Raw genomic sequence first — 27,063 nt, 5'->3', positions numbered from 1 at the left:
CAGGCTACATGTCTGTCATCAAGTTTGAAACGAACAGCTGTGAAACTCATCTAAAATGAATCAAAATACGCAGGGGTCCTCTTTTCCAACTACACCCCAGTCCTCTTTTCCAACTACACCCCAGGATAAAGCCAGACCGCAGGCTGCAAACTCCAACCCCCATAGAACTAGGTGGAGCTCTCATCACGGTCTGGATCCTCAGACACCCTGATGGGGGCTGGGGACAGCCAAAGTGCCATCAAGAATCTCCTCACACCCTTCCCCAACCCACCCAAGGTAATACCACATAAAGCTGAAGTTCCCCTCAGAATACGCCTCCATAAAGTATACAAACGACTCACTTCATTCTTATTATAAATTTACCTTCTAGGAGGCTCCATTCAGCCTGGAATTACACCCGAAGAACAGCAGGGGTAACTGCTACGACCTCAGGCTGTGTTCCTACTACAGATCTTTAAAGCGCGTGATCATCTCAAAGTGTAGAAGACAAAGGCTCTATCATGATGTTTCAATTAACATAAGCTAAAGCACAACTTTTACTTCTACTGTTCATTGTTCTATTATAAGGGATACTCTTGAATAAATGTTCAAAAAAATCAACTTCTAAAAACAGGCATTATGCAAGGGGGGTGGATAATTTTACCCTGATCCACCACCGTTTCCTCCTCTAACATTTGAAAATGGAACTACTTCCTAAAGATCTAATTACAAGTTAACATTAGTGCCTCAAAGTAGAAACTTGAAAAGTTACTTTAAAGAGCCAGATCATTATGGGTTTTTTTGCAAAATAATAAAAAAGTTCTTAATCAGCTAAGAATCTGCAAATAATTGCATTTGTGGCTATCACTTAGTAGCCAGTGAGCTCTCCACAACACCTCTGAATTATAGAAAAGTGGGTACCTAATGTCTCCTGAAAAGAAAATTAACTTTCTAAGATCTATTAAATGTAGGACTTAAACAGACATGTTTTGCCCTGATGGTATTCTAACTGTTTAGATACTTTTAGTAATTTTTTTAAAAAATAGAAACTGAGCACTGCCTGAATGTATCAATGATCCTGAAACACTGTAATATTGTTAGAGAAAGGTTCTTTTATGGCCATCTCATATCACAATTCCTAAGGAGCCAAGAATTATACTTTGTAAAGTGAGTATTACATTCTTTTTGTTTGAAACCATCTGAAATCCCACATTAGCTGTAACAAAAAAAAGGACCTTTTTTGCATATTTCAGTCACTTTTCCAAAATTTGCATTTTCTAAGCCAATGAACTATTCCTTAACAATTAAAATTATTTTGCTTTTAAAACATTTTTGAAATTCCATAATTCTAGTTTCTTTTCTATCCATCACTATCATAAGAATTTATTTGAAACATATAAGTAAGTCTATAGGTAATAAAAATAATGCAAGAAAAATAATTCAGTGATCAAATCTTAATAATTTCTTCCTTTTGTCACACCCAAGACTTTATTAAGAAAAACTTAGTATGGGAAGCATAATTCTGAAGTTTTCCCCTACAATTTTATTCAAGAAAGGGTCATCAACCTAGTACACCTACAGCCAAATTAATAAAATATTTACAGTCCGGGGAAACATTTCCATTGTAACCACTCCATTTAAAATTCTGGTAACTGGGAATAGCGGAGGCAAATGCATTTAGACTGTAGTTCAACTTCCTAAAACAAACATACAACATACTACGTGTCTGTGTGAAGCATAAACATTAACATTTTATGTCCATGTGTGCACATATAATATACACACATATATTTACCTTTAAGATTCGACCCATGAAAAATCACAGAACTCCTCAGGATATATGAAAATGAAGCAAATGACAAGGAAAACACCTTCCTACCTGGTAGATATCAGAAAGACTGCTGCTTCCAGAATCACTGGTGATGCTACATCCTGAGTGGCTGGAGGAGACGTGAGTCACCTGTGGGTGGAGACTGTCGGTGAGGTGTAGCTTTGTGAAATCTGCAGGAAGCTGGGGAAGGATCAGGAGAAACTGAGTTACAGCTGGAACCAGGAGCTCCAGGAAGGCATCTACAAATTGCGTCACACTCAACTCCAGGCCAGGAAAGGTCCTTCAGTTTTTAAATTCACCATGACTAAATACTGTCCTATTTACCAAAAATCACAAAATGAATCTGTAAAGTTTATGGGCATTCGATGAGCCTTAAATCATACTAAATTCAACACTTAAATAGGTGGGTTTGGTGGTTAAGATTAACCTGGTGAGCAATGAATCCAATGAGCGACAACTTTCAAATTATACACCAATGAGCAAATTAGTCTCCTACTATTTGTTAGCCAGCAAAATGCAACTTTGTGGCAAGAGACAGCTTAAATAAGAAAACAGATTTGAGGTTCATGTATGCCCAAATGATGTTTCAAGGTTAAAAAGATGAGCATCTTAGAACAAAGTGTATTGTTATACAAGTAACTACACAGGCACTACAGAGAAAACAGGAAAGTATGCGCTCGGAGGACGCAGAGTCGAGAAGGTTATGGACAACATTCACCTGTCACAGACACACAGAGACTACTGGTTCACGTTTAAACTCCAAATAAAAATTGCATCTATTGAACAGATTCCCTCAGCATCCCCCAAGCGCTTCTATCACCCCCCCATACAGCAGAGAAAATGCACTGAAAAAGGAAACATTCACCCATTCAACAAATATTTACTGAGCCCTCTTCCTCTTACTATGTGCTAGTTAGTGAATGAGATGCTAAGAAAACGCTGCCCTTAAAATCTTACACTCGTAAGTTATTAGCAATTCTTTAGAATTCAGAAAGGGCACTATGTATCTACAGCATCACACTTAGAAGACACTACTGGCCAATAATAAACCTGACATTTCAAAATATATGCTAACTGACACCCTGCACACTGATAATATCTTTCTTTCCTGCTGGCATATTGATCCTATTTGGCTGCTGAATAATAAATAATAGAGACTAACTGTTAAAATCAAACTTAAGTAAGAGCTTGCCTTGGCAATATTCCCTTCTCTCCTGTGACCCTCATCCCTCCTCCTCTTCCAAAACCAAGATGCCACTTCACAGTTTAGAATAAGTCCCACAGGGGAGGTGATGCAGGCTCCTGACACCCACAACCGTTCAGACCTGACTCAATACACAGATTATGACACTTAATAGTACTTAATACACGGATGGACTTGGAAGGCATCGTGCTAGGTGAAATAAGTCAGACAGAGGACAAATGCAGTATGACATCACCTCCATGTGGAACCTAAAAAAGTATAACAAACTAGTGAATATAACAAAAAAGCAGCAGACTCACAGATACAGAGAACAACTAGTGACTAGTGGTTACCAGTGGGGGGTGGAGGAGAGGGGTGGGTATGGGATGGGCTCAAGGATGTATTGTGCAATGTGGGGAATATAGCCTATATTTTGTAATAACTGTAAATGGAAAGCAACCTTTAAATTGCATAAAAAGTAAAAAAAAATTAAATTAAAAAATTTAAAAAGTAGAATTATACCCCTTCAGAAAAAAAACCATTTAATATAGTCTGCATAGAAATAATATTTTTAACATCACGGGAGATAAAGTATACAAAGAAAAGATTTAAATATAAATTTATTGGGGGGCATATAAACAGATGCTAAATAAACAGATAAAAAGACATACATTGGAGAAGCTCAGAGAAGTGAGATGTTTATTCAAATGTGTGGAATCATTGCAAGAATGACATATATCTCACTATGAATGTTTTTTTAACTGATAATTGAAGATGTTTTGAAATAGATAAAACTGGGAAAATAACAATTTCCCTGCAAGGAATAGATAGGCAAAACCCCCCAAATTTGAGAATTTATATATTTTATTCACAATGTAGAAGAGCGAAATATTTCCAGGATTTCTTCAGGAACAGTTTGAAGACAGAAGTTTGCCAAACTGTATTTTACTTGTAGCTGAGTGCTACATGTCAGATATTAAAACAATGTGTTCAAAGCCAGGATGAACACCCTTCCTCATCTTGGCTACCTTTCGTTTAATGCAGTCACTCGCCACAAAAGGCAACTGAAGAACCAAGACTCTGTAGCTCAGCGACTTTAAGAGGCATCAGTCGATACATGTACTTACAGAATAAACTGATTTCTATTGATTATCTTTTATAGAGATGACTCAGGTCGACATGTGCCACACAGTGTGATTTTTAAAAATTAACTTGAATATGTCAAATAAAGATGTATCCATCTGATGAATTTTTACTCACCAGACAGTTATTTACTCAAGTCTCGCAGGACTTGACCATCAACTGGTCATCTTTCCTGACTAAATGCACTGTGGGGAAAGCACAGGAGCCTTCGAGCTCTAAAGCTCTAAACAGATTGTGGAGTGTGAACAGACACTCCACAATCTATTCATCTATGCTCACTTAGACCCACAAAGAGCAGAAATATGTGGCTTTGTTAAGCTAAGAACCATAAAGTCTGTGTATAAAGAGAAAAGAAGAAACACTTTCATTCTTAAGAATTCAATTCTACTTTATAAATACTTATTAAGTCTCTGCTATGTCAGATACTCTGTTAGGGACAGGAAATATCAAAGTGAATAAGACACCTTCAGTTCCAAATGTAAATTCTACTACCCAAAAAGTCACTGTAGTAGGTGTCATGCACAATAGAAAAATAAGTCAAACATTGTTTGTTTGTTTTTGGCCATGCTGCACGGCTTGCAGGATCTTAGCTCCCCGACCAGGGATCGGACCCCAGTCCCCTGCAGTGGAAGTGTGGAGTCCTAACCACTGGACCGTCAGGGAACTCCTTCAAACATAGTTTTTTAAACGTGGCTTTTTATCTCCCCACCACCACTTGTGTTCTTTGCAGACAATGAAATGATGTTAAAGTTAATGCATATAAAATTCAGTATTAGCTAAATATCTCTTTGTATGAGAACAGATGACATGCTTGAGAAAGCTTTGCATTTTTCCCCATAGATGGGGATGAGAGTCCCGTGATTAAACGCTACCAACAGGCCACGTCGGCCACGGTTGTGGAATGGGAGAGGTGTGGAACTTGTCTGCAGCGAGAGAAGAGAGCCTGAAATGCACGGGTGCGGCCCAGCCTCACACTCTACAGACTGGAGACCTGAGCCCAGGCCTAAGGGAAGCGGCTCTTTCAGAGGGAAACGAACCAGCCAGGAACTGGGAGTCAGGGTGCAAACACAGACACAGGCACTGCGTTCAACCTCTGGGCAAAAGGGTAACGCCGCACGCTGGGAGCCAGTAACTCACTGTCTGAGCAAAACATACCAAAGCAGGGGGCCACACGCCAAGGACAAAAGACTCACTTGTCCCAGCTTTTCTACACTTGATCCAGGGTCTTTTTAAGTTACTCTCACCATGCTGTTTAATCAAATTTCCAATTAAATGGAGCTGGGAATTATCTTGCGGCTCTAGCCACCACTTATAACAGAAATTCTGCTCAACAATAAGAACATTTTTCGAAGCTGGGGCTATACGCAGTAGTTACCTGAATAAAATTAAATAATAATTAAATAAATTAAAGGGGAAATTAATATATTTTATACATTTTGATCTTAACGCCAATATATTCAATATTTAACAGCAATTCATTACGAACACAATTCAAGGAAATCTCTTATATTTTTCTTGTTGTCATTTAAATGCTTTTTATTTTCATATTTGATTGTATGAATATATTACTGCTCACATTTTTCCTGGATCAAGCAATCTATATTCTTAAAAATAGGGCACTTGTGAATCACAACTGTAACAAACTAGTGTCAGGCAAATGATTGAATCATAGTTTCACCAGAAACACTATTAATTACATAAGGAACAACAATGGTAATACGTATTTAAATCAGATTCTTAAATGCGTAAAGTAAGCATAAACAATATTAATCATAGTTTTGTAAAATCTGGGTATCAATTAAATGACAGCTTGTTTTGTTTTCTTTTTTGGGAGAAACGGGTGCTGTAACAATTAGCTTTAAGTAAGAAGTACTAGAGAAGACTTAAGGCTCATATATGAACAGGCATTTGATAGCCTCTGATTTATTAATTAATCTAATGATTGGCATTTATAAAAGTACCAGCTAATAAATGAACTCTGTTTTGAACATAAATTCAGTGAGTGAGGACGCCTTGAAATCTCTGACACCGCTAAATAAATACTTTGCTGAACTGGTAAAATTCCTCAAAGTGGTGCTAACATAGTAGAGACTAGGGCATTTCCTTTCTTCCCCTTCCTCCTCTCCCCCCAAAAAACTTCTTAAGTTTATGTTTTCCAGCTCTACAAGAAAGGGCTGGTATATCACTGGTTATGTAATGGAAACATAGTAGAGTTGTATGTTCCATGATGCATTTAGCACCGTAGGACTGCTGAGAAATCCAACAGTTCAAAACTACACAAAACAAAAAAACACTGTCAACATCAGTTGAAATTTATCTCACTAAAAATTTCCCAACTAACCCCAGAATCACTTTTATTTCAAGAAATAGCTACAACAGAACACACAAGGTTTGGGCTAATGGTTAGAATCTATCCAATCCTCCCTGGCAGTTCACCTCGAGTAACAACAGTACTAAGGTAAATTAAATATCACACTTAGTGACTGAACACCAGCTTCATGGTAAGATGCAACACAAAGATTTTACCCAAATGAGCACTGTTTTCCCCAGATCATCCCTGGAGTTCTGTGAGTGCTTTCCACGCTCATATTTTCAGGCTCTGAGGGGAGGAGCTGGTATATTCTTGGACACATTTCCCATTTGTTCCTGAAGTGTCAGTGAAAATACAGTCTCCTATAGTTTCCATTTATTCATCATTTATTAAAAACCTGTGTTGTGAGGATTAAGTGAATGACGGGGTATAAAGCACTCAAAGGAGAGCCTGGCACCCAGAACGAGACAGAAGGTCTACCACGTGCAGACTCGTGGAAGACACAGAGTCTCCCAGCTCTGGATTCCTGCAGCTGGAATCTAGTCTGGATGCCAGCAGGGACTGAGCTGCTCTCAGAAAGGGCCTGAGGGCCAGTCATCACCCAGGTCCAGACACTGTTCCTCCACCCACGGTAGGACTAAGGTTGTACTTTAAAAGCAAGTCATATTTTCTCTCTGTGTGTACACACACACACACACACACACACACACACAGCTTTTCTTTTACTAAAACTGATCTTTTCTAATACGACGAGTTCCGACATGTTCTGACCTATTTCTACACACAGCTTGCATAGGCAGGAATGTTATTTGATAGCTCATTTTAAAGACCACTTTATACTATGGTCAACTTTTATTTCTCTACCCCATAATATTTCTTTAGGAACACCAGAAAAAGTAAGCATTTGGACTCCTGAATAGTATTCATCAGAAATCATTTTTACTTCTCTCATATCCCATTAAGACGTGCTCAAGACCCAGGACTCATCCTTGAAATAATACTTCATCCATCAGTATTCCACAAAGCAAAGAGAAAGATTTCTGCACAGTATACAATTTCTTTTGTTTGTAAATATACGTAAAGGCAAGAAACAAAGCTTTCCCCAAAGGGTCATGAGATAATAATTTAATAAACTGATAGATTTAATAATATTTCTCATTAAAATACATGTAGACATTTTGAAATGTTGGTATGACTATGCTTTAAAGGAACAGTTCAACAAAAATTTGCTTTATATTTACTGGAGAAACCTGCCAAAAGATTAGCAATTTGTAAGAACGTAATATTCTCCCAGCTTCCTGGCAGGCTCAAAAGACATCAGTCTCATTTTACATATCAAGTTATCTTCTGTTCAACTTCCTGCTAAGTCAAGCAACCCTGAGCAAGTTGATTAACTTCTGTGCACCTTAGTTTCCTCTGTAAAATGAATATAACATTGTCCAGTGACTAAATAAAATAACTTGTAGAATCCACCTGCAGCTGTCTCTCTCCCTTTCCATTCCCTCTGCCATTTTTTCATCTTAGGTCAGATAGTTTCCAAATTCAATGGGGGAAAAAAAAAACTAACTTATTTTTGACACCCTCATACTTAACACCACCATTATACTACTTTACTTATTATATATATTTCCCCCAAAAGTCTACATATTTTATTTTTTAAAGATTTTTTGATGTGGACCATTCTTAAAGTCTTTATTGAATTTGTTACAATACTGCTTCCATTTCATGTTTGGGTTTTTTGGCCCCAAGGCATGTGGTATCTTAGCTCCCCGACCAGGGATGGAACCTTCACCCCCTGCATTGGAAGGTGAAGCCTCAACCACTGGACAGGCAGGGAAGTCCCTACCTCTTACATTTTAAATAAATCATATATTTATATGGAAGAGCTCACTGCTTAGACTACTGTACCAAAATTTGCAAAATAAATAACCTCATTGTCATGGTAGGCTTACAGTCCAATTACCGTCTTTTATAAACATTCAAATTTTCATAGCTGAGAATTCTCCCAAAGTGGTAGGCCTGGGGAATTTGTGCTTTTGTGTGAATAGCCTCATTACATTTGACTGTAAAAGCCTCCACAACAGTCCTGCGTGTATTTGGCCAGGACACAAGCTGCGTGATTCTTGCCACCCTAGACGGCCCTTTGAACAAACACCTCTTGCGGGGAGGGGAGGGAGTGCTGCAAGTGCTGTCATGATTTATTCCAAAAATTCCTTGCTACTTTCCTACCTTAAAAATAATGTTTTGGAGCGAGGTGTAACAGAGAGGATTGGATGTTAAGATATAGTTTATATACATTAAAATTTCACTTTTCTCTCCAAACATCAACCTTTATATGTTAGAAATAGCTCCTGAAATGTGGTGGTGACCCAGCCCTCTCCCCAGGGCAGAAAGGCTACCCGCGTGTTTTTAAGGGTTGGTAACCTATGAATGAACCATAAACTTCCTTGGCTACAGTTGCATGAATTACAATCTAAAATTTAATCCCTACATTTATGAAATAAGGATAAACAGAACACAAACAGAAGAACTCAGACCCCTGTTAAGGAAAATAAATAAGCAAAACTAGTAAACTGAGTGAAAGGCTGTCAGTCACATGATTGATGTTTTCAAGCAAATACTTTTAAGAAGCCTTTTCTATCGGACATTCATAGAAAGCACTGAATAGGAAACTCATGTGAACTTCACTTCAAAACACAAAAGTGGAATCCTTTAGTATGAGGAGAAAGTGTACGATCTAAGTACCATCTATTCCAAAATGTAAGGCTGTGTAAGGCAACAGTAATATCACCTGTGCACCAGTTTCTATGAGAAGGCAACAGTAACATCACCTGCGCACCAGTCCTGTTCTTACAAGAATCTCATGAAGTAGGCTATTATTATGACTTTTTTATTTTTATTTTTTTGCAGTACGCGGGCCTCTCACTGTTGCAGCCTCTCCCGTTGCGGAGCACAGGCTCCGGATGCGCAGGCTCAGCGGCCATGGCTCACGGGCCCAGCCGCTCCGCGGCATGTGGGATCCTCCCGGACCGGGGCACGAACCCGTGTCACCTGCATCGGCAGGCGGACTCTCAACCACTGCACCACCAGGGAAGCCCTATTATGACTATTTTAGATAAGAGGAACTAAGACACAGAAAATTAAGCGATTTGCACCAAGATCACACAGTGAAAAGGTGGCAGAGAGAGATTCCTGGCTGCTTGGCCCTGTACTGGATACACTTAAGCATTGAACTTTACTGTATTTATTGACTTATTGGTTGACTTGAAAACTGTCATGAATACTGATGAAACTCTGAAATGTCTGCTTATATCAATTCACTAATGTAGTTTCTTATACAAATTTCAAAATCATATAGAAAAACAGTCATTTAAAACAATTTCTCACTCTTTCATAAAACAAATTTATTAAAACTGTACATCTGCATCTCCAATATCAATGATTTTGACATCACACTGCCACTTTTTGAGTCATCCAAGAGAGTCTTCATTCCTTCTAAATTGTTTGAGATACACCACTTTTTGCATCTCTTTGTGATATACTGTGCAACATTTGTGAGGTTGATTTTTCATTGTCTTGTAAGTTCTTTACAAAATCATTTACTATTTATAAGCTAACCTTTAAAATGTTATGGTAATAACCAGTATTTGCAATTCTGAGATCACATATCCAAGAGTCATTATTAAATCTGTGTAAAACAGAAAACTTCTTTAACTCCCTCATCCCACGTTCCACCATATGACCCTTACAACATTCCTAGCTAGCACTGTTTGAGGTCATTACTGCTTTATGTTCCTTACTGAAGAGTACTTTTTCTTGTTTTTTTTTAAAAAAAAGGTAAAATGAATTGAGAGAAACTTATAATGTAAGAGACAAAAGCAACTCCTTCTCTGGCAGTTAACTCTTGGCAGGATGAAATCTTGCCTGATATATTATACGATACCCCTAACATCTGACAATCAGAGAAAAGGTATGTGGGTGCAGGCACACACACAAATAAGCTAGTCAACTAATTTCATCACCTTAAAGAAAGGCACCTGGCACAGTGAGAATAGTTCCATAATAAATATCAGAACCACTAAAAGTTTGTCCTCTGAAAGACAGCTGTAGTTTTTCAAAATGAAAATGTTTATCTGGGACCTAAAATAAAACAAACTATATAATCTTCCACAGAAATACCGAGGTAGTTAATTACCATGTATATATCACCAAAGGAAATGTCCTGTAGTCTGTTAAAAAAACACAGTTTTATGATGGTTTTCAAGTGACAGCCACTCCATTCTCACTCCAAACACACACACACACACACACACCCATATAATCCCTTTTCCTTTTCAGTTTATTTGCAGCTATCAATAACCAGTGATCTGAAAAGCACACCTTTCTCTGAGGAATTTCAAAAAAAATGTCTAGATCACTTAGTCCAAGATATTTTCAATAAAATACATGGCAAATTTTGGCACTGAGTCAGGTAACTGAAAAGTCACCTTCTGGGTAGCACTTCACAGAAATCCTAACCCTATGCGCATATTCTCCTCACGTTAGGAATAATTCCCCCATTATCTGGGGCACACGTGCTACCTAATGAGCAACGTAGTGAATATTTGATGCCTGTTTGTTCCGATACTTATAAAGAGCCCAGATACTGCACTTAATGGACAAAGAAACAGAAGCTCAAACAGCTCAAGTGGCTTGTCCAAAGCTCCCAGGTACATGGCTCCAAAATCTATACCCAATGCACTCTGCATCTGGACTCTAGAAATTTGTTATTTGGGGCCATATTCTAACCCAATTGTGACACCCATCTTCTCCCTTATTTAAACAGGAAATATCCTAAGAAACTTTAATATCACCATAGCTTCACTGTCTAATACAAAAACCAACCCAATAAATGTATTTTTTAGCAAAATTGGTGATTATCCATATAGTAATACTGAGCATATTCTACAGTTACTAAAACTTGAGTTCTCGTGTTTTCCAGGACCACATGGGATCGGTGCTCTGGAAGTGGAGACCCCTGGAGATGGAGGGGAGCCGCTCGTGATAGGAGAAGGCAGTTTCTAGGACCAATTAGACAACAACTCTGATGAGCTCCCGAGGGACTGCGGGCATTTATCCCAGCAGTAAAAATGCTCAAGGGAGCGTGGAATCAGGGAAATGAGCGTTTAAAGCCAAGGAAAAAAGATTCCTATGGGATCCATGGATGATCCTAAGCTGCCTTCTTTTTGAACAAAAATAAATAGTTGGTTTGGCAAGAAAGCCTTGCTCAGAATTAAAGACATTACCCCACAAGTAATGTTTAACTCTTTTAAAAAAAGTTATAAAAGCCACGTGACATCCAAACGCAAATGCACTTAGGTCTCTATACAATAAAATGCCAAAAAATGGCTGAGACTGGCGAGCTATTCACCAATGTCCTCCTCTTCCAGGGAGTACAGCTGGATTGCATTTCCCAACTTCCCTTAGAGTCACATAGGTGCCCATACAACTGACTTCACGCCTTCAGGGTATGAACAAACAGAAGTGATGGATGCTGTGCCCACACCCTCCTTATATGCATCTTCTACAGACCCGCCGAGACCTGCCCCTTGCATCGAGTCTCTGTCGGAAGACAACAGAAGCTTTGCGCCAAAGGTTAGACAACTGAGCCATAAAGTGGAGGAGCCTGGATCCCTGGATCCCTGCTTAGAGGAAAACTGTCCACTAAGTGATCCAGAGCACTTGCTTCAGATCTTATGCAAAAGAGAATAAACTTCTACGGTATTTGAACCATTGTATTTTGCTTGGTTTGATACAATGGCTAGCATTATCTTAACTCATACAAATACAAATATGATGATACTTTTTTGTGACCTGTCTGCAAAAAATCTTCCACAGTGAAATTCTCAATTCCTTAAGGAGAAGTAGGTAGGGCTCTGATGACACCCTGACCTCACAGTGCTGTGTGCAATTTGGATAAAATCAGCATTAGAGCTCCTTTAGTCAGTCAAACACGTTTATTAAAAACCCACTTTACGCCAGTATGCCAGGCACTGGTCCCAGTTTTCTAAGACAGCAGCAAGTAAGATAAACTCCCTGCTCTCATGGATCTTACAACTAGCGGGCAAGATAAATAATAAAAGCTTAGCGAAGAAAACTGTCAAATAGTGGTAAGTGCTGCATTCAGCAAAGATTAAAGGAGACTGATGTGACAGAAGGATGACTGGGGGGACTTCCCTGGTGGTCCAGGGGTAAAGAATCCGCCTTAGAATGCAGGGGACACGGGTTTGATCCCTGGTCAGGGAACTAAGATCCCACATGCCGGGGGGCAACTAAGCCCGCGTGCCACAACTACTGAGCTCGAGTGCCTCAACTAGAGCCCGCATGCCGCAAACTATAGAGCCCATGCACTCTGGAATCCGTGCACCACATCTACAGAGCCCACACACCCTGGAGCCTGCGCACCACAACTAGAGAGAGAAAACCTGCACGCCACAAGTAGAGAGAAGCCCGTACACAACAACAAAGAGCCCACGCGCCGTAACGAAAGATCCCACACGCCTCAACAAAGATCCTGTGTGCTTCAGCTAAGATCCAATGTAGCCAAAAATAAATAAAATAAATAATAAATAAATCTTTAAAAATAAAAACAGGGATAGCCAAGAAAGACTGAAGATGTGACAATGTGATGAGAAAACTGGTTTTTATATTCTCAGTTATTTCCTAAAGGGGTAGTTCTAATCATACCACTTTGTTAGATATATATACCATTTTACTAGGTATATATATACACACGCACACATACACCTTATAGATCTATATCTTATAGACATACATACAAGTATATATACATACATACTTTATATGTTAACACATACTTATATTTCATATATTTATGAAGTATATGTTATATTTATATTTGTCTTTGTGTAAAATTGAGAAGTCTAGTATATCCCTAAGCCAAAGGAATCCAATTACTAAACATTTTAAGAAAAATTACTGGGCTCTTTATGCAACTTCAAGATTAAATCAACTAAGTATCATAGTACCTTAGGAATCAAAGACAGTATAAAATAGATTCGGATTTGTTCACTGCCCTATGAGTCGGAGAGTACTTAGTCAAATTTCAAGATGCAAAATATTACACAATGGGAATATAAGGCTTCCAAAATAATTATTTGTCCTCCAAAAGTACCGCTTAATAGGTTCGAGGGAAAATTAAGTCTAGAAAGCCACCTACTCTGTCAATTGATTTTGAGTACAGTACTCAAAAATGTATTGAATAGACTGATTGCTCAGGAAAAAAAACACTTCTATTGAAACGTAAGCTATACTCTTTTGAAAAATAGGAATTCATGAAACTTTTATTTCCCTAGGAAGAAATTTCGCTGTACTCAAAATCCCTGATTCCAGAGAATCCTTTACTTCCTAGAGTTTGTGTGCAGGTGTAGGAAGTTGGGGGTTGGGAGGGAAGACCATCAAGCATAAGAATATGTCACACGGAGGGCTTCCCTGGTAGCGCAGTGGTTGAGAGTCCGCCTGCCGATGCAGGGGACACGGGTTTGTGCCCCGGTCCAGGAAGATCCCACATGCCGCGGAACGGCTGGGCCCATGAGCCATGGCTGCTGAGCCTGAGCGTCTGGAGCCTGTGCTCCGCAACGGGAGAGGCCACAGCAGTGACAGGCCCGCGTACCACAAAAAAAAAAAAAAAAAAAAAAAAAAAGAATATGTCACACAGAGATAAGTAATTTGAAAATTAATAAAGCAGGACACGGGATATAGAGGGTAGGAGGTCTCACTGCTAAGGTGTCCTCTGAGCAAAGACCTCAGTGGAGTGAAAGCCTGCACCCTGCAGGTACACATGGGGAAACAGGGGTCCCGCGTACAAGGCCATCAAGGGCACAAGCCAAAGGCACGGTAGCCTTGGCGTGTTTTAGGAACAGCTAGGAAGTCAGCATCAGCCCTGAGAAGACCAGAGGGAATTAGAGCAGAGAGAGACTCTATGGTGAAATCACGTGGGAAAGCTGTGGGACTGATGTTGGATCTCATCCTGAGTGGGATGGAAAGATGGGCGGTACTTAGCACTCACAATACATTCATCAGGAATTTAAAACATTTTCCTAAAATGGTTAATGCAGATATATATTACCTTTTGGAGAGATATTCAATAGTAATTCCACATAACTTGAATAAAAGATGTTTATTACAACTTGTACCAAGAGGCCATTGACAAACAAGGACCTCGTAGCTCACCTTACTTGATGTCCCATGGGCAGTGACTCAACTGTGAAGCCACGTCTGTTCTAAGTCATGGTTTCTGGGTACACTGGCTACACAACTTTATTTACTGAAAAATCCCACCCTGGTCCTCTTATATCTGTGTGACACACACACACACACACACACAAACACACACACGAGACTACCTAGAATTCAAATGACACCTCAGATTCCACCGCTAATGTTTCCATTTCTAGATTTCACTCAAACACAACCACAACTGCCGCTTTTCCAGTGATGAGGATTACAACTTAGCTAGACAATAATCTTTAAATCAAAAAATAATTATACGTTATCCCTCTTAAGTTACACAAAATAGTGGGCATTAATTTTATGTGTCTAGAATATCAGCTTTTCCTTTTACTTCAGTGATAAACATATTCATTTTGGCATTTATTTCCAAGGACTTCAGTGATAAGACATCCAATTTCACGTCTATGTTCAAGGGCTTTGTGTGTCAACCCGGGCACACCAGATAATTTCATTGCTTTAGCTTTGTCTAGGGGGCACTGGGGGAGAATTAACTGAACATTTGTGGTGCATTACTCATTGCCCAGGGCCATCAAAAATATATCCCGCAGAAACTGCATAAAGGCTAACAGATTTTTCTTTTCCTCCGCCTTTCCTTTTTGGCTTGCTCGCTTGTTTGTTTAGACTGGTTTCAGACCAGTCTAAACAACCTCAGACACCATATCACCTGGTGAAGAGTCTGAATGACTCGGACACAGTTGAGTGTGTGTGACCTCATAAGGAGACTCCTTTTTAATACCCTCACTTCTGTCCATGTGCCAGCATTTCTTGTGACCTTCTCGTCATCTCCAAGGATTTATTTACATAATCAATTGAGCAACTGTCTTAGGAAGCACATTACTCCTAAACAAAGACCAACATCTAGTATTCTAAAAGGCTTTTACTTTCCTTAAACTTCAACTGCTTTCTCTGAACTTTGAAGCATGTATGTGTATGCATATTAATTTATTAATCCCAAGTTTAAATCAGGGAAACAGAATCACATTAATCAAGATACACTTAGTGAATCTTATAACGGGTTTCATATAACCTGTGGTGCCATCAGTGTGTGCATGTGCGTGTGTGCACACACACGCATTCACAACCTGAAAATGTTCTCTACTATAAACGGTTTAACTTCCGCAGCCTAGAAGTTATAAAGCCTAGATTCACCTTCAGCAGAAACAAGAACTTAGAAAATTAGCCAAGTGCCCACTGTGCGCGAGACCCTCTGATGGGGATTTACATACATTCTCCTACTTCATCTAATGCCACTGCACCACCATCGTCCTGTCTTGCTTCCTGCAACAATCTCTTGTTTCCCTTTTATTTCTTCTCTACATTGCAGCTCAGTGAACTTCTGGAAGAGGATAGAAAAACTCGCACCTGATCACGCCAATCCCGGGCCAGGAGCCTGTCAGGGACCCTCTTTACCACAGGGACAGGTTCACACCTCCGACCACTGCACGCACCTCTTCTCCTTCTGATCTCTGCACACCCCTCTCAGCTCATTTTCATGCCACACCCTGTCTCTCTCTCTCCTCTGCCTCTGCTATTACTTCCTCCTAGCAGGGTGCCCCTGGGCTGCCTAATTCCTGAGCTCCCCTCCTGGAGGTGAGACGTTGTCGTCAGAGGTTCCTGTGTCACCCAGAGCTCAGCCGCCCCTTACAGCAGCTGCTGCTCTAAACATCCCTGCCTTCCCGGAGTTAAGTCCAAAAGGGAGCACGGCTGCCTTTCCTTCACCCTTTCCCTTGCCTCAAAGGGCCTGAAATACAGTCTGTGCTGAATAGACACACACATCACTGAACGATTAACCCGAGTTTAGAGCTGAGGATACTGAGGCCGAGAGAAAATGAATTAGGATGGCCTCTCCTGTCCCAATTCAACAGTCACTCCTCTCTGCCAGCAATTACAGGTAAGATTGCCAAAATAAAGTGAAATGACAAGGGATAGAAGAAGGATGAGATTATACTAAACCTAGGCTAACGGTAAGCATAGTTAAGCAATGTATTTAGTTTGGATTTCCTGCAAGTCAGGACAAAACTTCTGGACTCAAAACTTTTTGAGTTCCTGTCTGTATAGATTCCAACAGAGGAGCCTGGCACATGAAGAGTGTTTGAACTCTACTCAGAATTGTAAGATTCATTCATCTACTCAATTATTTAACAAGTATTCACGGACTGACTGCAGTGAGCCGGGCATAGTTATAGGAGCTCGTCATCTGGCAATGACGGGCACTGGCAAAGCCCTGCTCCCTGGAATTTTTCCTTCTGGAGGCAGGAGGCTTCAGGGTGGAAGGTGAAAGAAGGGATAAGTAATGATAAACAAATAAAATAAATGTAGATATCATCAGTACTATATAGAGAATACTAAAGTGGGGGGAGTGATGCAATGGATCGTGACAGCTGGGACTGGGGAGACTACTTAGACGGGGCACTGGGAAGGCTGCTCTGAGAAAGTGATATCTGAGATGAGAGGTGAATAAACACAAAGGATCCAACCCAATGGGATCTGGGGGAGAGCCCGACAGATGGAAGGAATACAGAGGGCAAAGGCCCCGAGGTAGGAAGAACCTGGGGATGCTCAGGAAACGAAACCAAGTTCAAGGTTACTGGAGGGCAGAGGGGTAAAAACAAGCTCAGAGTAGTAGGAACCAATCCTACTACAAAGGAGCCTTGTTAAGGGCAATGGGAAGCCACTGGGCTTTTAAACAGGAAACTAACAGGATCCAGTAACGTTTTCCAAATCATTCTGGCCAGTGAACGGATAAAGAAGATGTGGTACGTATATACAATGGAATATAACTCAGCCATCAAAAAGAATGAAATAATGCCATTTGCAGCAACATGGATGGACCCAGAGACTGTCATACTAAGTGAAGTAAGTCAGATGGAGAAAGACAAATACCATATGATATCACTTATATATGGAATCTAAAATATGGCACAAATGAACTTATATACGAAACAGAAACAGACTCACAGCCTTAGAGAACAGATTTGTGGTTGCCAAGGGAGAGGCTGGCTCGGGGAGGGAAGGAATGGGAGTTTGGGATTAGCAGATGCAAACTATTATATATATATATATATATATGATAAACAACAAGGTCCTACTTATAGCACAGGGAACTATCCTCAATATCCTGTGACACAGCATAATGGAAAAGAATAAGAATGTATATATGTGTATGACTGAGTCACTGTGCTGTACAGCAGAGATGGGTACAACATTGTAAATCAACTGTACTTCAATAAAATAAATTTCTAAAGAAAGGTAAATCATTATGTCCAGGTGGTGGGAAGGGAGAATAGAAACGGGGAGAGAGTCAGGATGGAGTGGGCTGTGCCTTTGGGACCACAGCAAACAAACTTAACAGCTTTCAAAACCTAACCTGGGGGCTTCCCTGGTGGCGCAGTGGTTGAGAGTCCGCCTGCCGATGCAGGGGACATGGGTTCGTGCCCCAGTCCGGGAAGATCCCACATGCCGCAGAGCAGCTGGGCCCGTGAGCCATGGCCGCTGAGCCTGCGCATCCAGAGCCTGTGCTCCGCAATGGGAGAGGCCACAACAGTGAGAGGCCCGTGTACCGCAAAAAAAAAAAAAAAGAAAGAAAAAAAAACTAACCTGGTGATGCTTAGAGGGGCCTCTGCAATCAACTGCTTAACTTTCTCAAAAGATAAAATCCCATCTACGTAAAGTTCCATCAGGGCGATCACCTATGTGTCACTGATTGCTACAACAGTTTAATAATTAGTTCTGGCCTCCTCTAAGTTATGTGGGTACCTGACCAAATTTCCCAGGTACAAGGGGTCAGATTATAAAAATATTCAACTTATTACAGAGTGGTAATTTATTAAATATACTAACAAAATGAATACTTATTATTTTGACCAAGTTCCTAATCAGCGATTAGCATTTGGAGGTCATAAATTATAGTATGAAATTGTAGAAACAATACATGGCTATATCCAAGCAGTTTGTGTGACCCAAGAAATCATTTTAATTCCTTGTAGCTTAATTTTCTCACCAGTGTGGAGCAGACATAACAAGGTCTATCCTGCCTGCCTCACAAGGCAGCTCTGAGAACAGACGACCAACGTGAAAGAACTCTAGTAATATAAAGCATTATGCAAATGCAAGTTTTTGTATAGTACAATTATAGACCTGGAAGGATTTTTAGGGATTTATTTAGCATAATCTCCTCATTTCTCAGTTGTGGGAATTGATGTGAAAGAAAAATGAATTAGTTATGGCACTGTTAAAACTTGAATCCAGATCTTACTTTCATATTAATAAAAAAATTAATTTGAATATTTTCCAAATTTTCTACAATGTAAATTGTAGCATTATTATTTTTAAACAAGTATTCGGAAAAAAAAATACTAAAAGGGAAAAGTAACTTGGAGTTCATTACTAATGATCTATTATGTTGCATAAACCAAAATTAATTTTAACCTCAATTCCATGATTTATGTATATTAAGACAAATGCTCTTAGAAAAGCACGTAACTTTCATAATGTTAGACAGTCGAGGTCCCACCATGTAAAAACACAAGCAAGTACCTTGACCTGGTTTTGGCACTGAATTGTACTGAAGGCCTTCAAAGATAGTTAGAAGTTTGATAGTTTCATATAATCCATATTAATATTCCTTCTAGATAGAATGTCCAAATGCCTAAAACTTCATATCAGCCAAAATTCCTAAACAGCTTATCCCAGGAAGTTTTAGCTGCTTAGGTGAATAATATTTATTTCCATATTTTATGTAAATGTTAAAGAACTACATGACTTATTATAACAAAATGCTGATAGTTAGCAACGTTAATCCTAATTTATCATTAGGATTGCTAATGTAAATATCGCCTTCAGTCTTTAGACCCTATTCAGTTTCATCTAAGTTTATCTAGCCATAGGGGGGAAACTATCTTCTCAAGGGGAAACAATTGTCTACTCATTCTGATGTTTGCCCATATCTGCCTTATTGTACTTTTTAGTAATTCATCTCTCACACATTCAGTAAATATGTATTAAATGGCTTTTTCATGGTAAACATATCCTAGACACTCCAGATTAAGTGCTGAATCTCATAGATGAAGTCCCTGCTTTCATGAGGCTTACGTTTCAACAGAGAGACACTTAATAAATAAGCAGTAAAAACATAAACAACAGCAAGAACAACATAAACATAATAATAAATGCTTGGCAGATACTTTTAAAAATGTGCTGTAGGGTTTCCCTGGTGGCGCAGTGGTTGAGAGTCCACCTGCCGATGCAGGGGACACGGGTTCGTGCCCCAGTCCGGGAAGATCCCACATGCCGTGGAGCAGCTGGGCCTGTGAGCCATGGCTGCTAAGCCTGCGCGTCCGGAGCCTGTGCTCCGCAACAGGAGAGGCCACAACAGTAAGAGGCCTGCGTACCGCATAAAAAAAAAAAAAAAAAAAATGTGCTCTAACAGAGATGCCTGCATGGCTACCCCAGACTGGCCTGGCAGGAGACCCTCCTGAACCTGGGATCAGAGCGTCTAGGAGCCGGCCAGGTGAAGGCCACAGGAGACTGAATTCGGGCAAAAAAGAACAACCTGTGGAAAGACTCCGTGGCTTGGTCTGTTCTATGAACATAAAGAAGGTCAAGGAGCTAAGGGAAGTGACTAAGAGAGGAGACCAAGATGAGCCCAGTTCGTGCACAGCTTTGCAGGGAGGGCAGATTTTATTCTAAGCACTGGAGAATTTTAAAAGAAATGACATGGTCTGGTTCTGCTTTTTTAAGATACGGTGGGTTGCTCTGTGAAGAATGGCACAGAGAAGGGCAAGATTAGAAGTAAGGGGGATGCCAGGAGTCAGCGGGAAGCGTACAAGCGAGAAGATGCTGATAGCTTGGACCAGGATGCTAACGATGGAGGGAGAGCCACCAGCAGGAGGGAGGGATAAACAAGACTTGCGGAAGAGCACGGAGTCCCGGCCACCCAAAGAACCAAAGATAACTCGCAGGTCTGGGGTTTTCATCTCTCAGTAAGTGGTAACACTACGGACGGTGACGGGAGGAAGCCTGGAGAACCACGAGCGTTTGCGGCCTGCTTGGCTGGTTGGGTTTATTTCTTGGGTTGGTGGTTGGGAGAACACTCAGAAGTCATATTTTGGCTGTGTCAAGTCCGAGGTGACAACTCTACTCAATACTCTGCAATGGCCTATATGGGGAAAGAATCTTTAAAAAAAAAAAAAAAGAGAGTGGATATATGCATGATATGTATAACTGATTCACTCTGCTGTTCCCCTGAAACTAACACAATATTGTCAATCAACTCGACTCCAATAAAAAGTAAAAAAAAAAAAAAAAAAAAAAAAAAATCCGAGGTGACAACCTCACAGTATCTCGTGGGCAATGGAATATACAGTCTTGAATTTTGATTATAATCAACCAGCGGATGTCTGGTTTGGGGGGGGGGGAACTTTGTAAAAGTTTTCACCTGCTCGTTAAGTGCTTCCAGGTTAATATTAGTACATAAAAATAATAATAAATGATGATCAAGATGATTATGATAATGAGGAAGAGGATATTTTGATCCATCCTGTGATGAGCTAATGATTCTTGAAATCAGCAAACAGATGGGGTAATAAGAGGTAAAAGGTCTCAAGTTTTCTGTCCCTTTTGAGCTAAGCCATTAACTGTAAAGGTGTTAGATATAATACTAGCAAAAACATGACAAAATAGCCCCACAGGAATGTAAAACAAGAATTCAATTATATTTTAAAGTAAAGTTAGCTTCAACATCTAGGATTTTGCTCATAGACTCTTTTAAAGAACTTGAGAAACATCTAGTGGCCTCCTCCTAATGTATAAACCTAATAAAAGTTCAGCTGAGATATGAACTTGGCTAGATGTTTGCCATCTCACTTAATGTGCCTGTGTAAATGAAGTCGGTTCCTTAATGCTTTCCGTTTTATCAACAGGCCTCCTGAGACAGAAAGCTACTTCCTCTCATGTATCAATTCAGAGAACTCACTTGAAGATTAGAGTCAAGAAACACGAAGTAGTAACCAAGACACCAATAACAAAACCTATCAAGCAAACCAGATAAACCCTAATTTCTCTTGTGTGGCCTCTTGCCTTGAAGGCCATGGTCTTCTCTGTTACTCTCTGATGCATATAAGCTAGATACCTTCCTAACAAAGTAGATATATGCATATCTTAACATATGAATGAACAAGGCTTATTCTAATGTATTCTACCAACGATGGGAAACTGGGGAATGAGAAATATATTCCAATGATGGAAACGTGAAGAATAAACCATGAAGTTTTGGAGGTGAAAAGTCATCTCTAGTCAATGCAGAAAGAGTGAATTAAGACATCTTTAATTCCAAAGTGAATAACTGACAAGGCGAAAGGGAGGGAAAGGTGACACATGACACAATGACCAAGAATTCCAGTTAATGATGGTTCAGATCTATAAGACATTTTGAAAGGAATGGAACAAAACAATAAGATTTAATCACCTTTAACTCAGGGGAGGGGGGATGGGGTGTCGATTTGAATGAACATCCCCACAAGGACACTGCTTCACTAATCTCAGTGCCAATGACTGGCTCTGTGTGTGTGTGTGTGTGTGTGTGTGTGTGTGTGTGTGTGTGTGTGTGGCAGGGATGGCAAATGGGGTGACAATTAACTACATCCTTAATATTTCCAACCTGAATCCTTAGGGTGGTGAGAACCACCAGGTACCTTAGGAAAAAGTCTTGAAGTGCTCTATTTCACATTTCCTGAAGGCTCCTTGGGGTGATGTGTGTAAGAAGCAGCTTATGTAAGTGTCTTCCTCGAAGTCAGGGGTGAGACCGGAAAACACTGGTGACGTAAGGAGAGTGTGTTTAGCTGATAACAGTTAATACACTCCTGTGTCAGAAAAAGGGCAGGGCCCTTTCTCAGTTGATTTGGGGAGAACAGTTCTGAAAGAACATGGCTATTCTGGTGCAGATGCTGTGGGGAGTAAGAAAAGGGGCCAATAAAGCCAGATTCAGATTTTATGCCACTTCCCAGTAAAGAAACTTTAGCCTGAAGTTGGTCACTTCTCTTAAATTGAAATATCAATGATTCCACTGAGGAACAGCATGACGTGCAGTGTATCACACTTAGCATATAAGAAATGCAGCGCTCACACCTCCTCTGGCACTGAGTCTCAATTTTGATGGCATGTAAATTTTGGGGAGAGGGAGAATGAACTCATGGCTCAAGAATCTGGCAACTGCTTGGATTTCACTGTAAAGAAGCATCATTAAGAAGCTAGGAATCTGAGTCACTTAACATCAGGCTTCAGCTAAATTCTTAAATGGTTACATAACACCACTAATTTTTAAGAACAAGAAAGGGTTTTTTTTTTTAAATGTCAGGGCTTTAGGATTTCCTCTGTTTTTCATACTACAAAAATGTCCTGTCTGACCCTTCCATATATGTAGATATTGCTTATTGCTTTTTTCTTGACGAATGAAAGCTTTCTGCATCTTCAGATACAACCTATTATTCACCTGACTCTCCAAGCTCACGACTTTCTTTAGGTTAAGTAACTCATCTCTCTATGCTAATACTTCATGTTTACAAAATCAGGTAAAATATGAAGAATTCCATTGCAATCATTAAAGTATCACTGAGATCACAGTTGGTTCACACACTATCAAATAACTGAATTAAAAATTATAAACCACGCCTCAAATCCTGGAAGCTTCACAACACACAGATAACACATCTGAATGAATAACAAAAGTTTTCACTCAAGCTGTGACATTTTGACATGAAGCAGAAATAGATTTTAAATTTTGGAAAATGAATAAAGGAAATTTTTGAAAATTAATTTTAAAAAGCTTTTGAACTTCTATATGAATATCTTCCCAAAATTAGCTATAGTAAAATCAGAAAAACAAACATATCAGTTCTATGCTTATTATTAACCAAAGGCATCCTTTTGTGGGAACAAGTATCACAAACAACTAACATTAATTTGCTTAAGTTGCAAGAGCTTCTTTTCCCAGAATTTTTAAAAAGATGAAAAAACAAAACAGATAAAAGAAGATATCATAACTTAATACATAACACTGTTTAGAGCAACAAGAGCAAATAACCATGTTCCTCTTACATACTCAGCATTAAATTATCTTTCACAAAGCAAAAGGCATTTTTTGAACCGATAAAACAATATGTACAGTTAGAGGTATAGAACTCCCACATCCTGGCCTTTAAATTGTTCTTCTTATAAGAAAGCAGCATTTATGAGCCCATAATGACTATTTTAAATCCCCTGAATCACATCGCAATAGAAAAACACTGTGTAGCATGATGTATAATGGCATATTTAAATATGACCCAAAATTCCATGCTTCTATAATCTATATTAAGTTGTGAGCAAATACAGGCATTTCTACCTTGATCGCTTCTCTAAGCAAAGGTTAACTAGAAAGGCCAGCCTTAGGAAGAAATAGAATACATACCATGATATATAGTCTCTTTCGTTAGAAACGGCAAGAAGAACAGATTTAAATTAAGACTTGGTGTATAAAAGCTGAAAGCATAGAATTTGTATCCACATAATGAACTGATGTCTCCTCTAAAGACGTCAGATTGCTGTTCAGCTAAACTATCTAAAAATACCTCCTTGCAAACACACACACACACACGCGCGCGCGCGCGCGAAATGACTACAAAGACAGGTCTTACTAAGCAGCACTGCTTGCACAAAATCATTTAATAAGTGGGGAAAATTTTTTAAGTACTTGTGAAAAATTGAACAGGAATTTTTCTTAGCAACTATGATCTTTTATGAGCTATTTTGAAAACCAGTACCAATTTGTAAAAAGTAGTTAATGATGGACCTTAAAGCAAATCATAATTGATCTAAAGATGTTCAACAGAGAATCATGTTCTATGAACTTAAAATTAGATAAGGGAAAATACATGTCTGAATCACTGTCAACATTCTATTTAAAAACCAAAAAAGGGAGATCTTCTGGCTGGAAAAGTGGGAATCTAGCTCATGGATGCTACTGTGTGCAAGATCCTGTGCCATATATGGAACCCCCCAGAAGCAACCTATGAGGTAAGCATCATGAACAGCACTTTACAGACTAGGAAAAATGGTTCAGAACATTCAAGTCATCTGCTCAATGCCACACAGCTACACAGAAGAGGTAGGTCTCCAACCCACAAAGGACTGGCCCCGGAGCACTATAATCTAATGTCGATAACTGACACTCACATAGGCTTTAGAGTTTGCAAAAAGACTGAAAACATTAACTCTTTTTATATTTTCCTCCTTTAAACCTCAAGTTTTTCATCTGTAAGACTGGGAAAATCTCACTTGGCTCCTCGGATCATTTTGATGCTTGAAGAAAATAATATATGTAAAGCACTTAGTAAAATAATGTAGCTATTACCATAATCATTCATAATCTTCAAAATCATGCTGTGGGGAGACCAGTATTGTAATCATGATCTCCGCTGTGAACTGAGAAAACAGGAACTTCAAGACGTCAGATGACTTGCCTCATGCCGCGGAGCAACTAAGCCCGTGTACCACAACTACTGAGCCCGCGTGCCACGACTACTGAGCCCACGCGCCTAGAGCCCGTGCTCCGCAACAAGAGAAGCCACTGCAATGAGAAGCCTGCGCATCGCAGCGAAGAGTAGCCCCCGCTCGCTGCAAACTAGAGAAAGCCCGCGCGCAGCAACGAAGACCCGATGCAGCCAAAAATAATACATACATACATACATACATACATACATACATAAATTTAAAAAAACCCGACTTCCCTAGTAGCTGCGCAGCTAGTCAACATCAGAACAAGGACTCAAAGCAAGGTCTCAGTATGTATTTTATTGTTCTACTACACAAAACACCTAGCTGAAGTAGTTCCTTCCTTCCTAGTACTATGGGGAAAGGCTCACAGTTGCAATGAAGGGGATTTTACTTTAAATGTCCTCATCAGCATGCTTGACGGTGTCAGGCACTGGGCAGCGGTCGTAAGTGAGTTCTGCTGCACGTGACACTTTCGTGTGCATCCCTTTTGCTCTCAGGCTCAGGCTAACGCTTCACAGACACTCGTCAACTTTACTATAAAGCAATTACGGCAATATCTTTTTTCCACAGCATCTTTGGATAACACTTGAAGGAGGGAACAAAACAGAGAGAAGAAATAATACGTAGTAATGAATATATCCATGGCTTACACAGCCAGTACTTGATACATATACCTTGAAGGATGCTCTCTAACCCTGCCTAGGATAAGGAGGCCCCGCCCACCCTCCTGCTTACAAAGGATGGATACTGAATCCAGGGCCAGTAGCAGAGCCAAGACAAACTGTTCTTTTTGTTTGTTTTTTTAATTTTTATTTTATATTGGAGCATAGTTGATTAACAATGTTGTGCTAGCTTCAGGTGTACAGCAAAGTGATTCAGTTACACATATACACGTGTCTATTCTTCTTCAGATTCTTTTCCCATATGGGCCAGCACAAAATATTGAGTAGCGTCCCCTGTGCTATACAGTAGGTCCTTGTTGGTTACTTATTTTAGAAATAGCAGTGTGCACATGTTAATCCCAAATAAGTAAGTCAGACAAAGACAAATATCATATGATATCACCTATATGCAAAATCTAAAAAAAGAATGATACAAATGAACTTATTTACAAGACAAGGCTGTTCTTAATGCAAGGAGAACCATCATCACTGCATACCAGGCCACTTCGTGATGGCCGTGTGGAAGTACAGCCCCCTACAAGTTATAGTTATGTTCCACAGTCCCAAGAATATGTGTTACAGCGATAAAGGCTAAAGAGATGTCAAAACTGTAATAAAGATGGACCTAATTATTATTCACATCTGTATTTTAAATGGCTAAGACAGCGTTGCTAAGTCTGTCTGGCTGAGAAAACTCTTTCATCTGGCTATATGCTAAAATTAGCTCCTTATAAATTACTTATCTAACTGGAGACAAATGAAGAGAGCAATCATATCATCCAAACAGTAAGTCAGAAACAGGATTCTTTTCTATAGTCAAGTCTAAAAACAGAGTAATTGTAAAAGACCTCTGGAGAACCATACAGATGGGAAATCTCAGATAAGCATGGTGACCTTCCTGTAAAAAGTTGCATTAACAAGAGAAAACTTTCATGTAAAGAGTTATTCTTCAATACAAAATTGTATTCTTGCCATTCTGGCCAAACTTGAAGGGTTTACTTCCTTCAACATCAAAGCACTCTATATTTTATGGTAAGAATGGTAGTTACTACATCATGCGTAAGAAATCCCTTTGAAACTTACGCTAAAGAAAATCAACTCGGAATGTAGGGGGAGGAATAACCTGTTCTCA

At 39.6% G+C, this 27,063-nt stretch overlaps 1 protein-coding gene across 7 annotated transcripts in view; it reads right to left on the bottom strand.

Annotated features, from left to right (window-relative positions):
• Window positions 1-27,063, bottom strand: part of RAPGEF2 (Rap guanine nucleotide exchange factor 2) — a 249,480-nt gene that overhangs the window by 55,147 nt on the left and 167,270 nt on the right. For all 7 annotated transcript variants that reach the window (XM_060114714.1, XM_060114729.1, XM_060114723.1 and 4 more), the window contains one exon: window positions 1,859-1,990. In XM_060114714.1, coding sequence (XP_059970697.1) covers window positions 1,859-1,990 — 132 coding nt within the window. The remainder of the gene's footprint in view (window positions 1-1,858; window positions 1,991-27,063) is intronic.

The sequence above is a fragment of the Mesoplodon densirostris genome, chromosome 1, assembly GCF_025265405.1.
Source record: "Mesoplodon densirostris isolate mMesDen1 chromosome 1, mMesDen1 primary haplotype, whole genome shotgun sequence".
Classification (NCBI taxonomy): Eukaryota; Metazoa; Chordata; class Mammalia; order Artiodactyla; family Ziphiidae; genus Mesoplodon; species Mesoplodon densirostris.
This window is presented reverse-complemented; position numbering and strand designations above follow the sequence as displayed.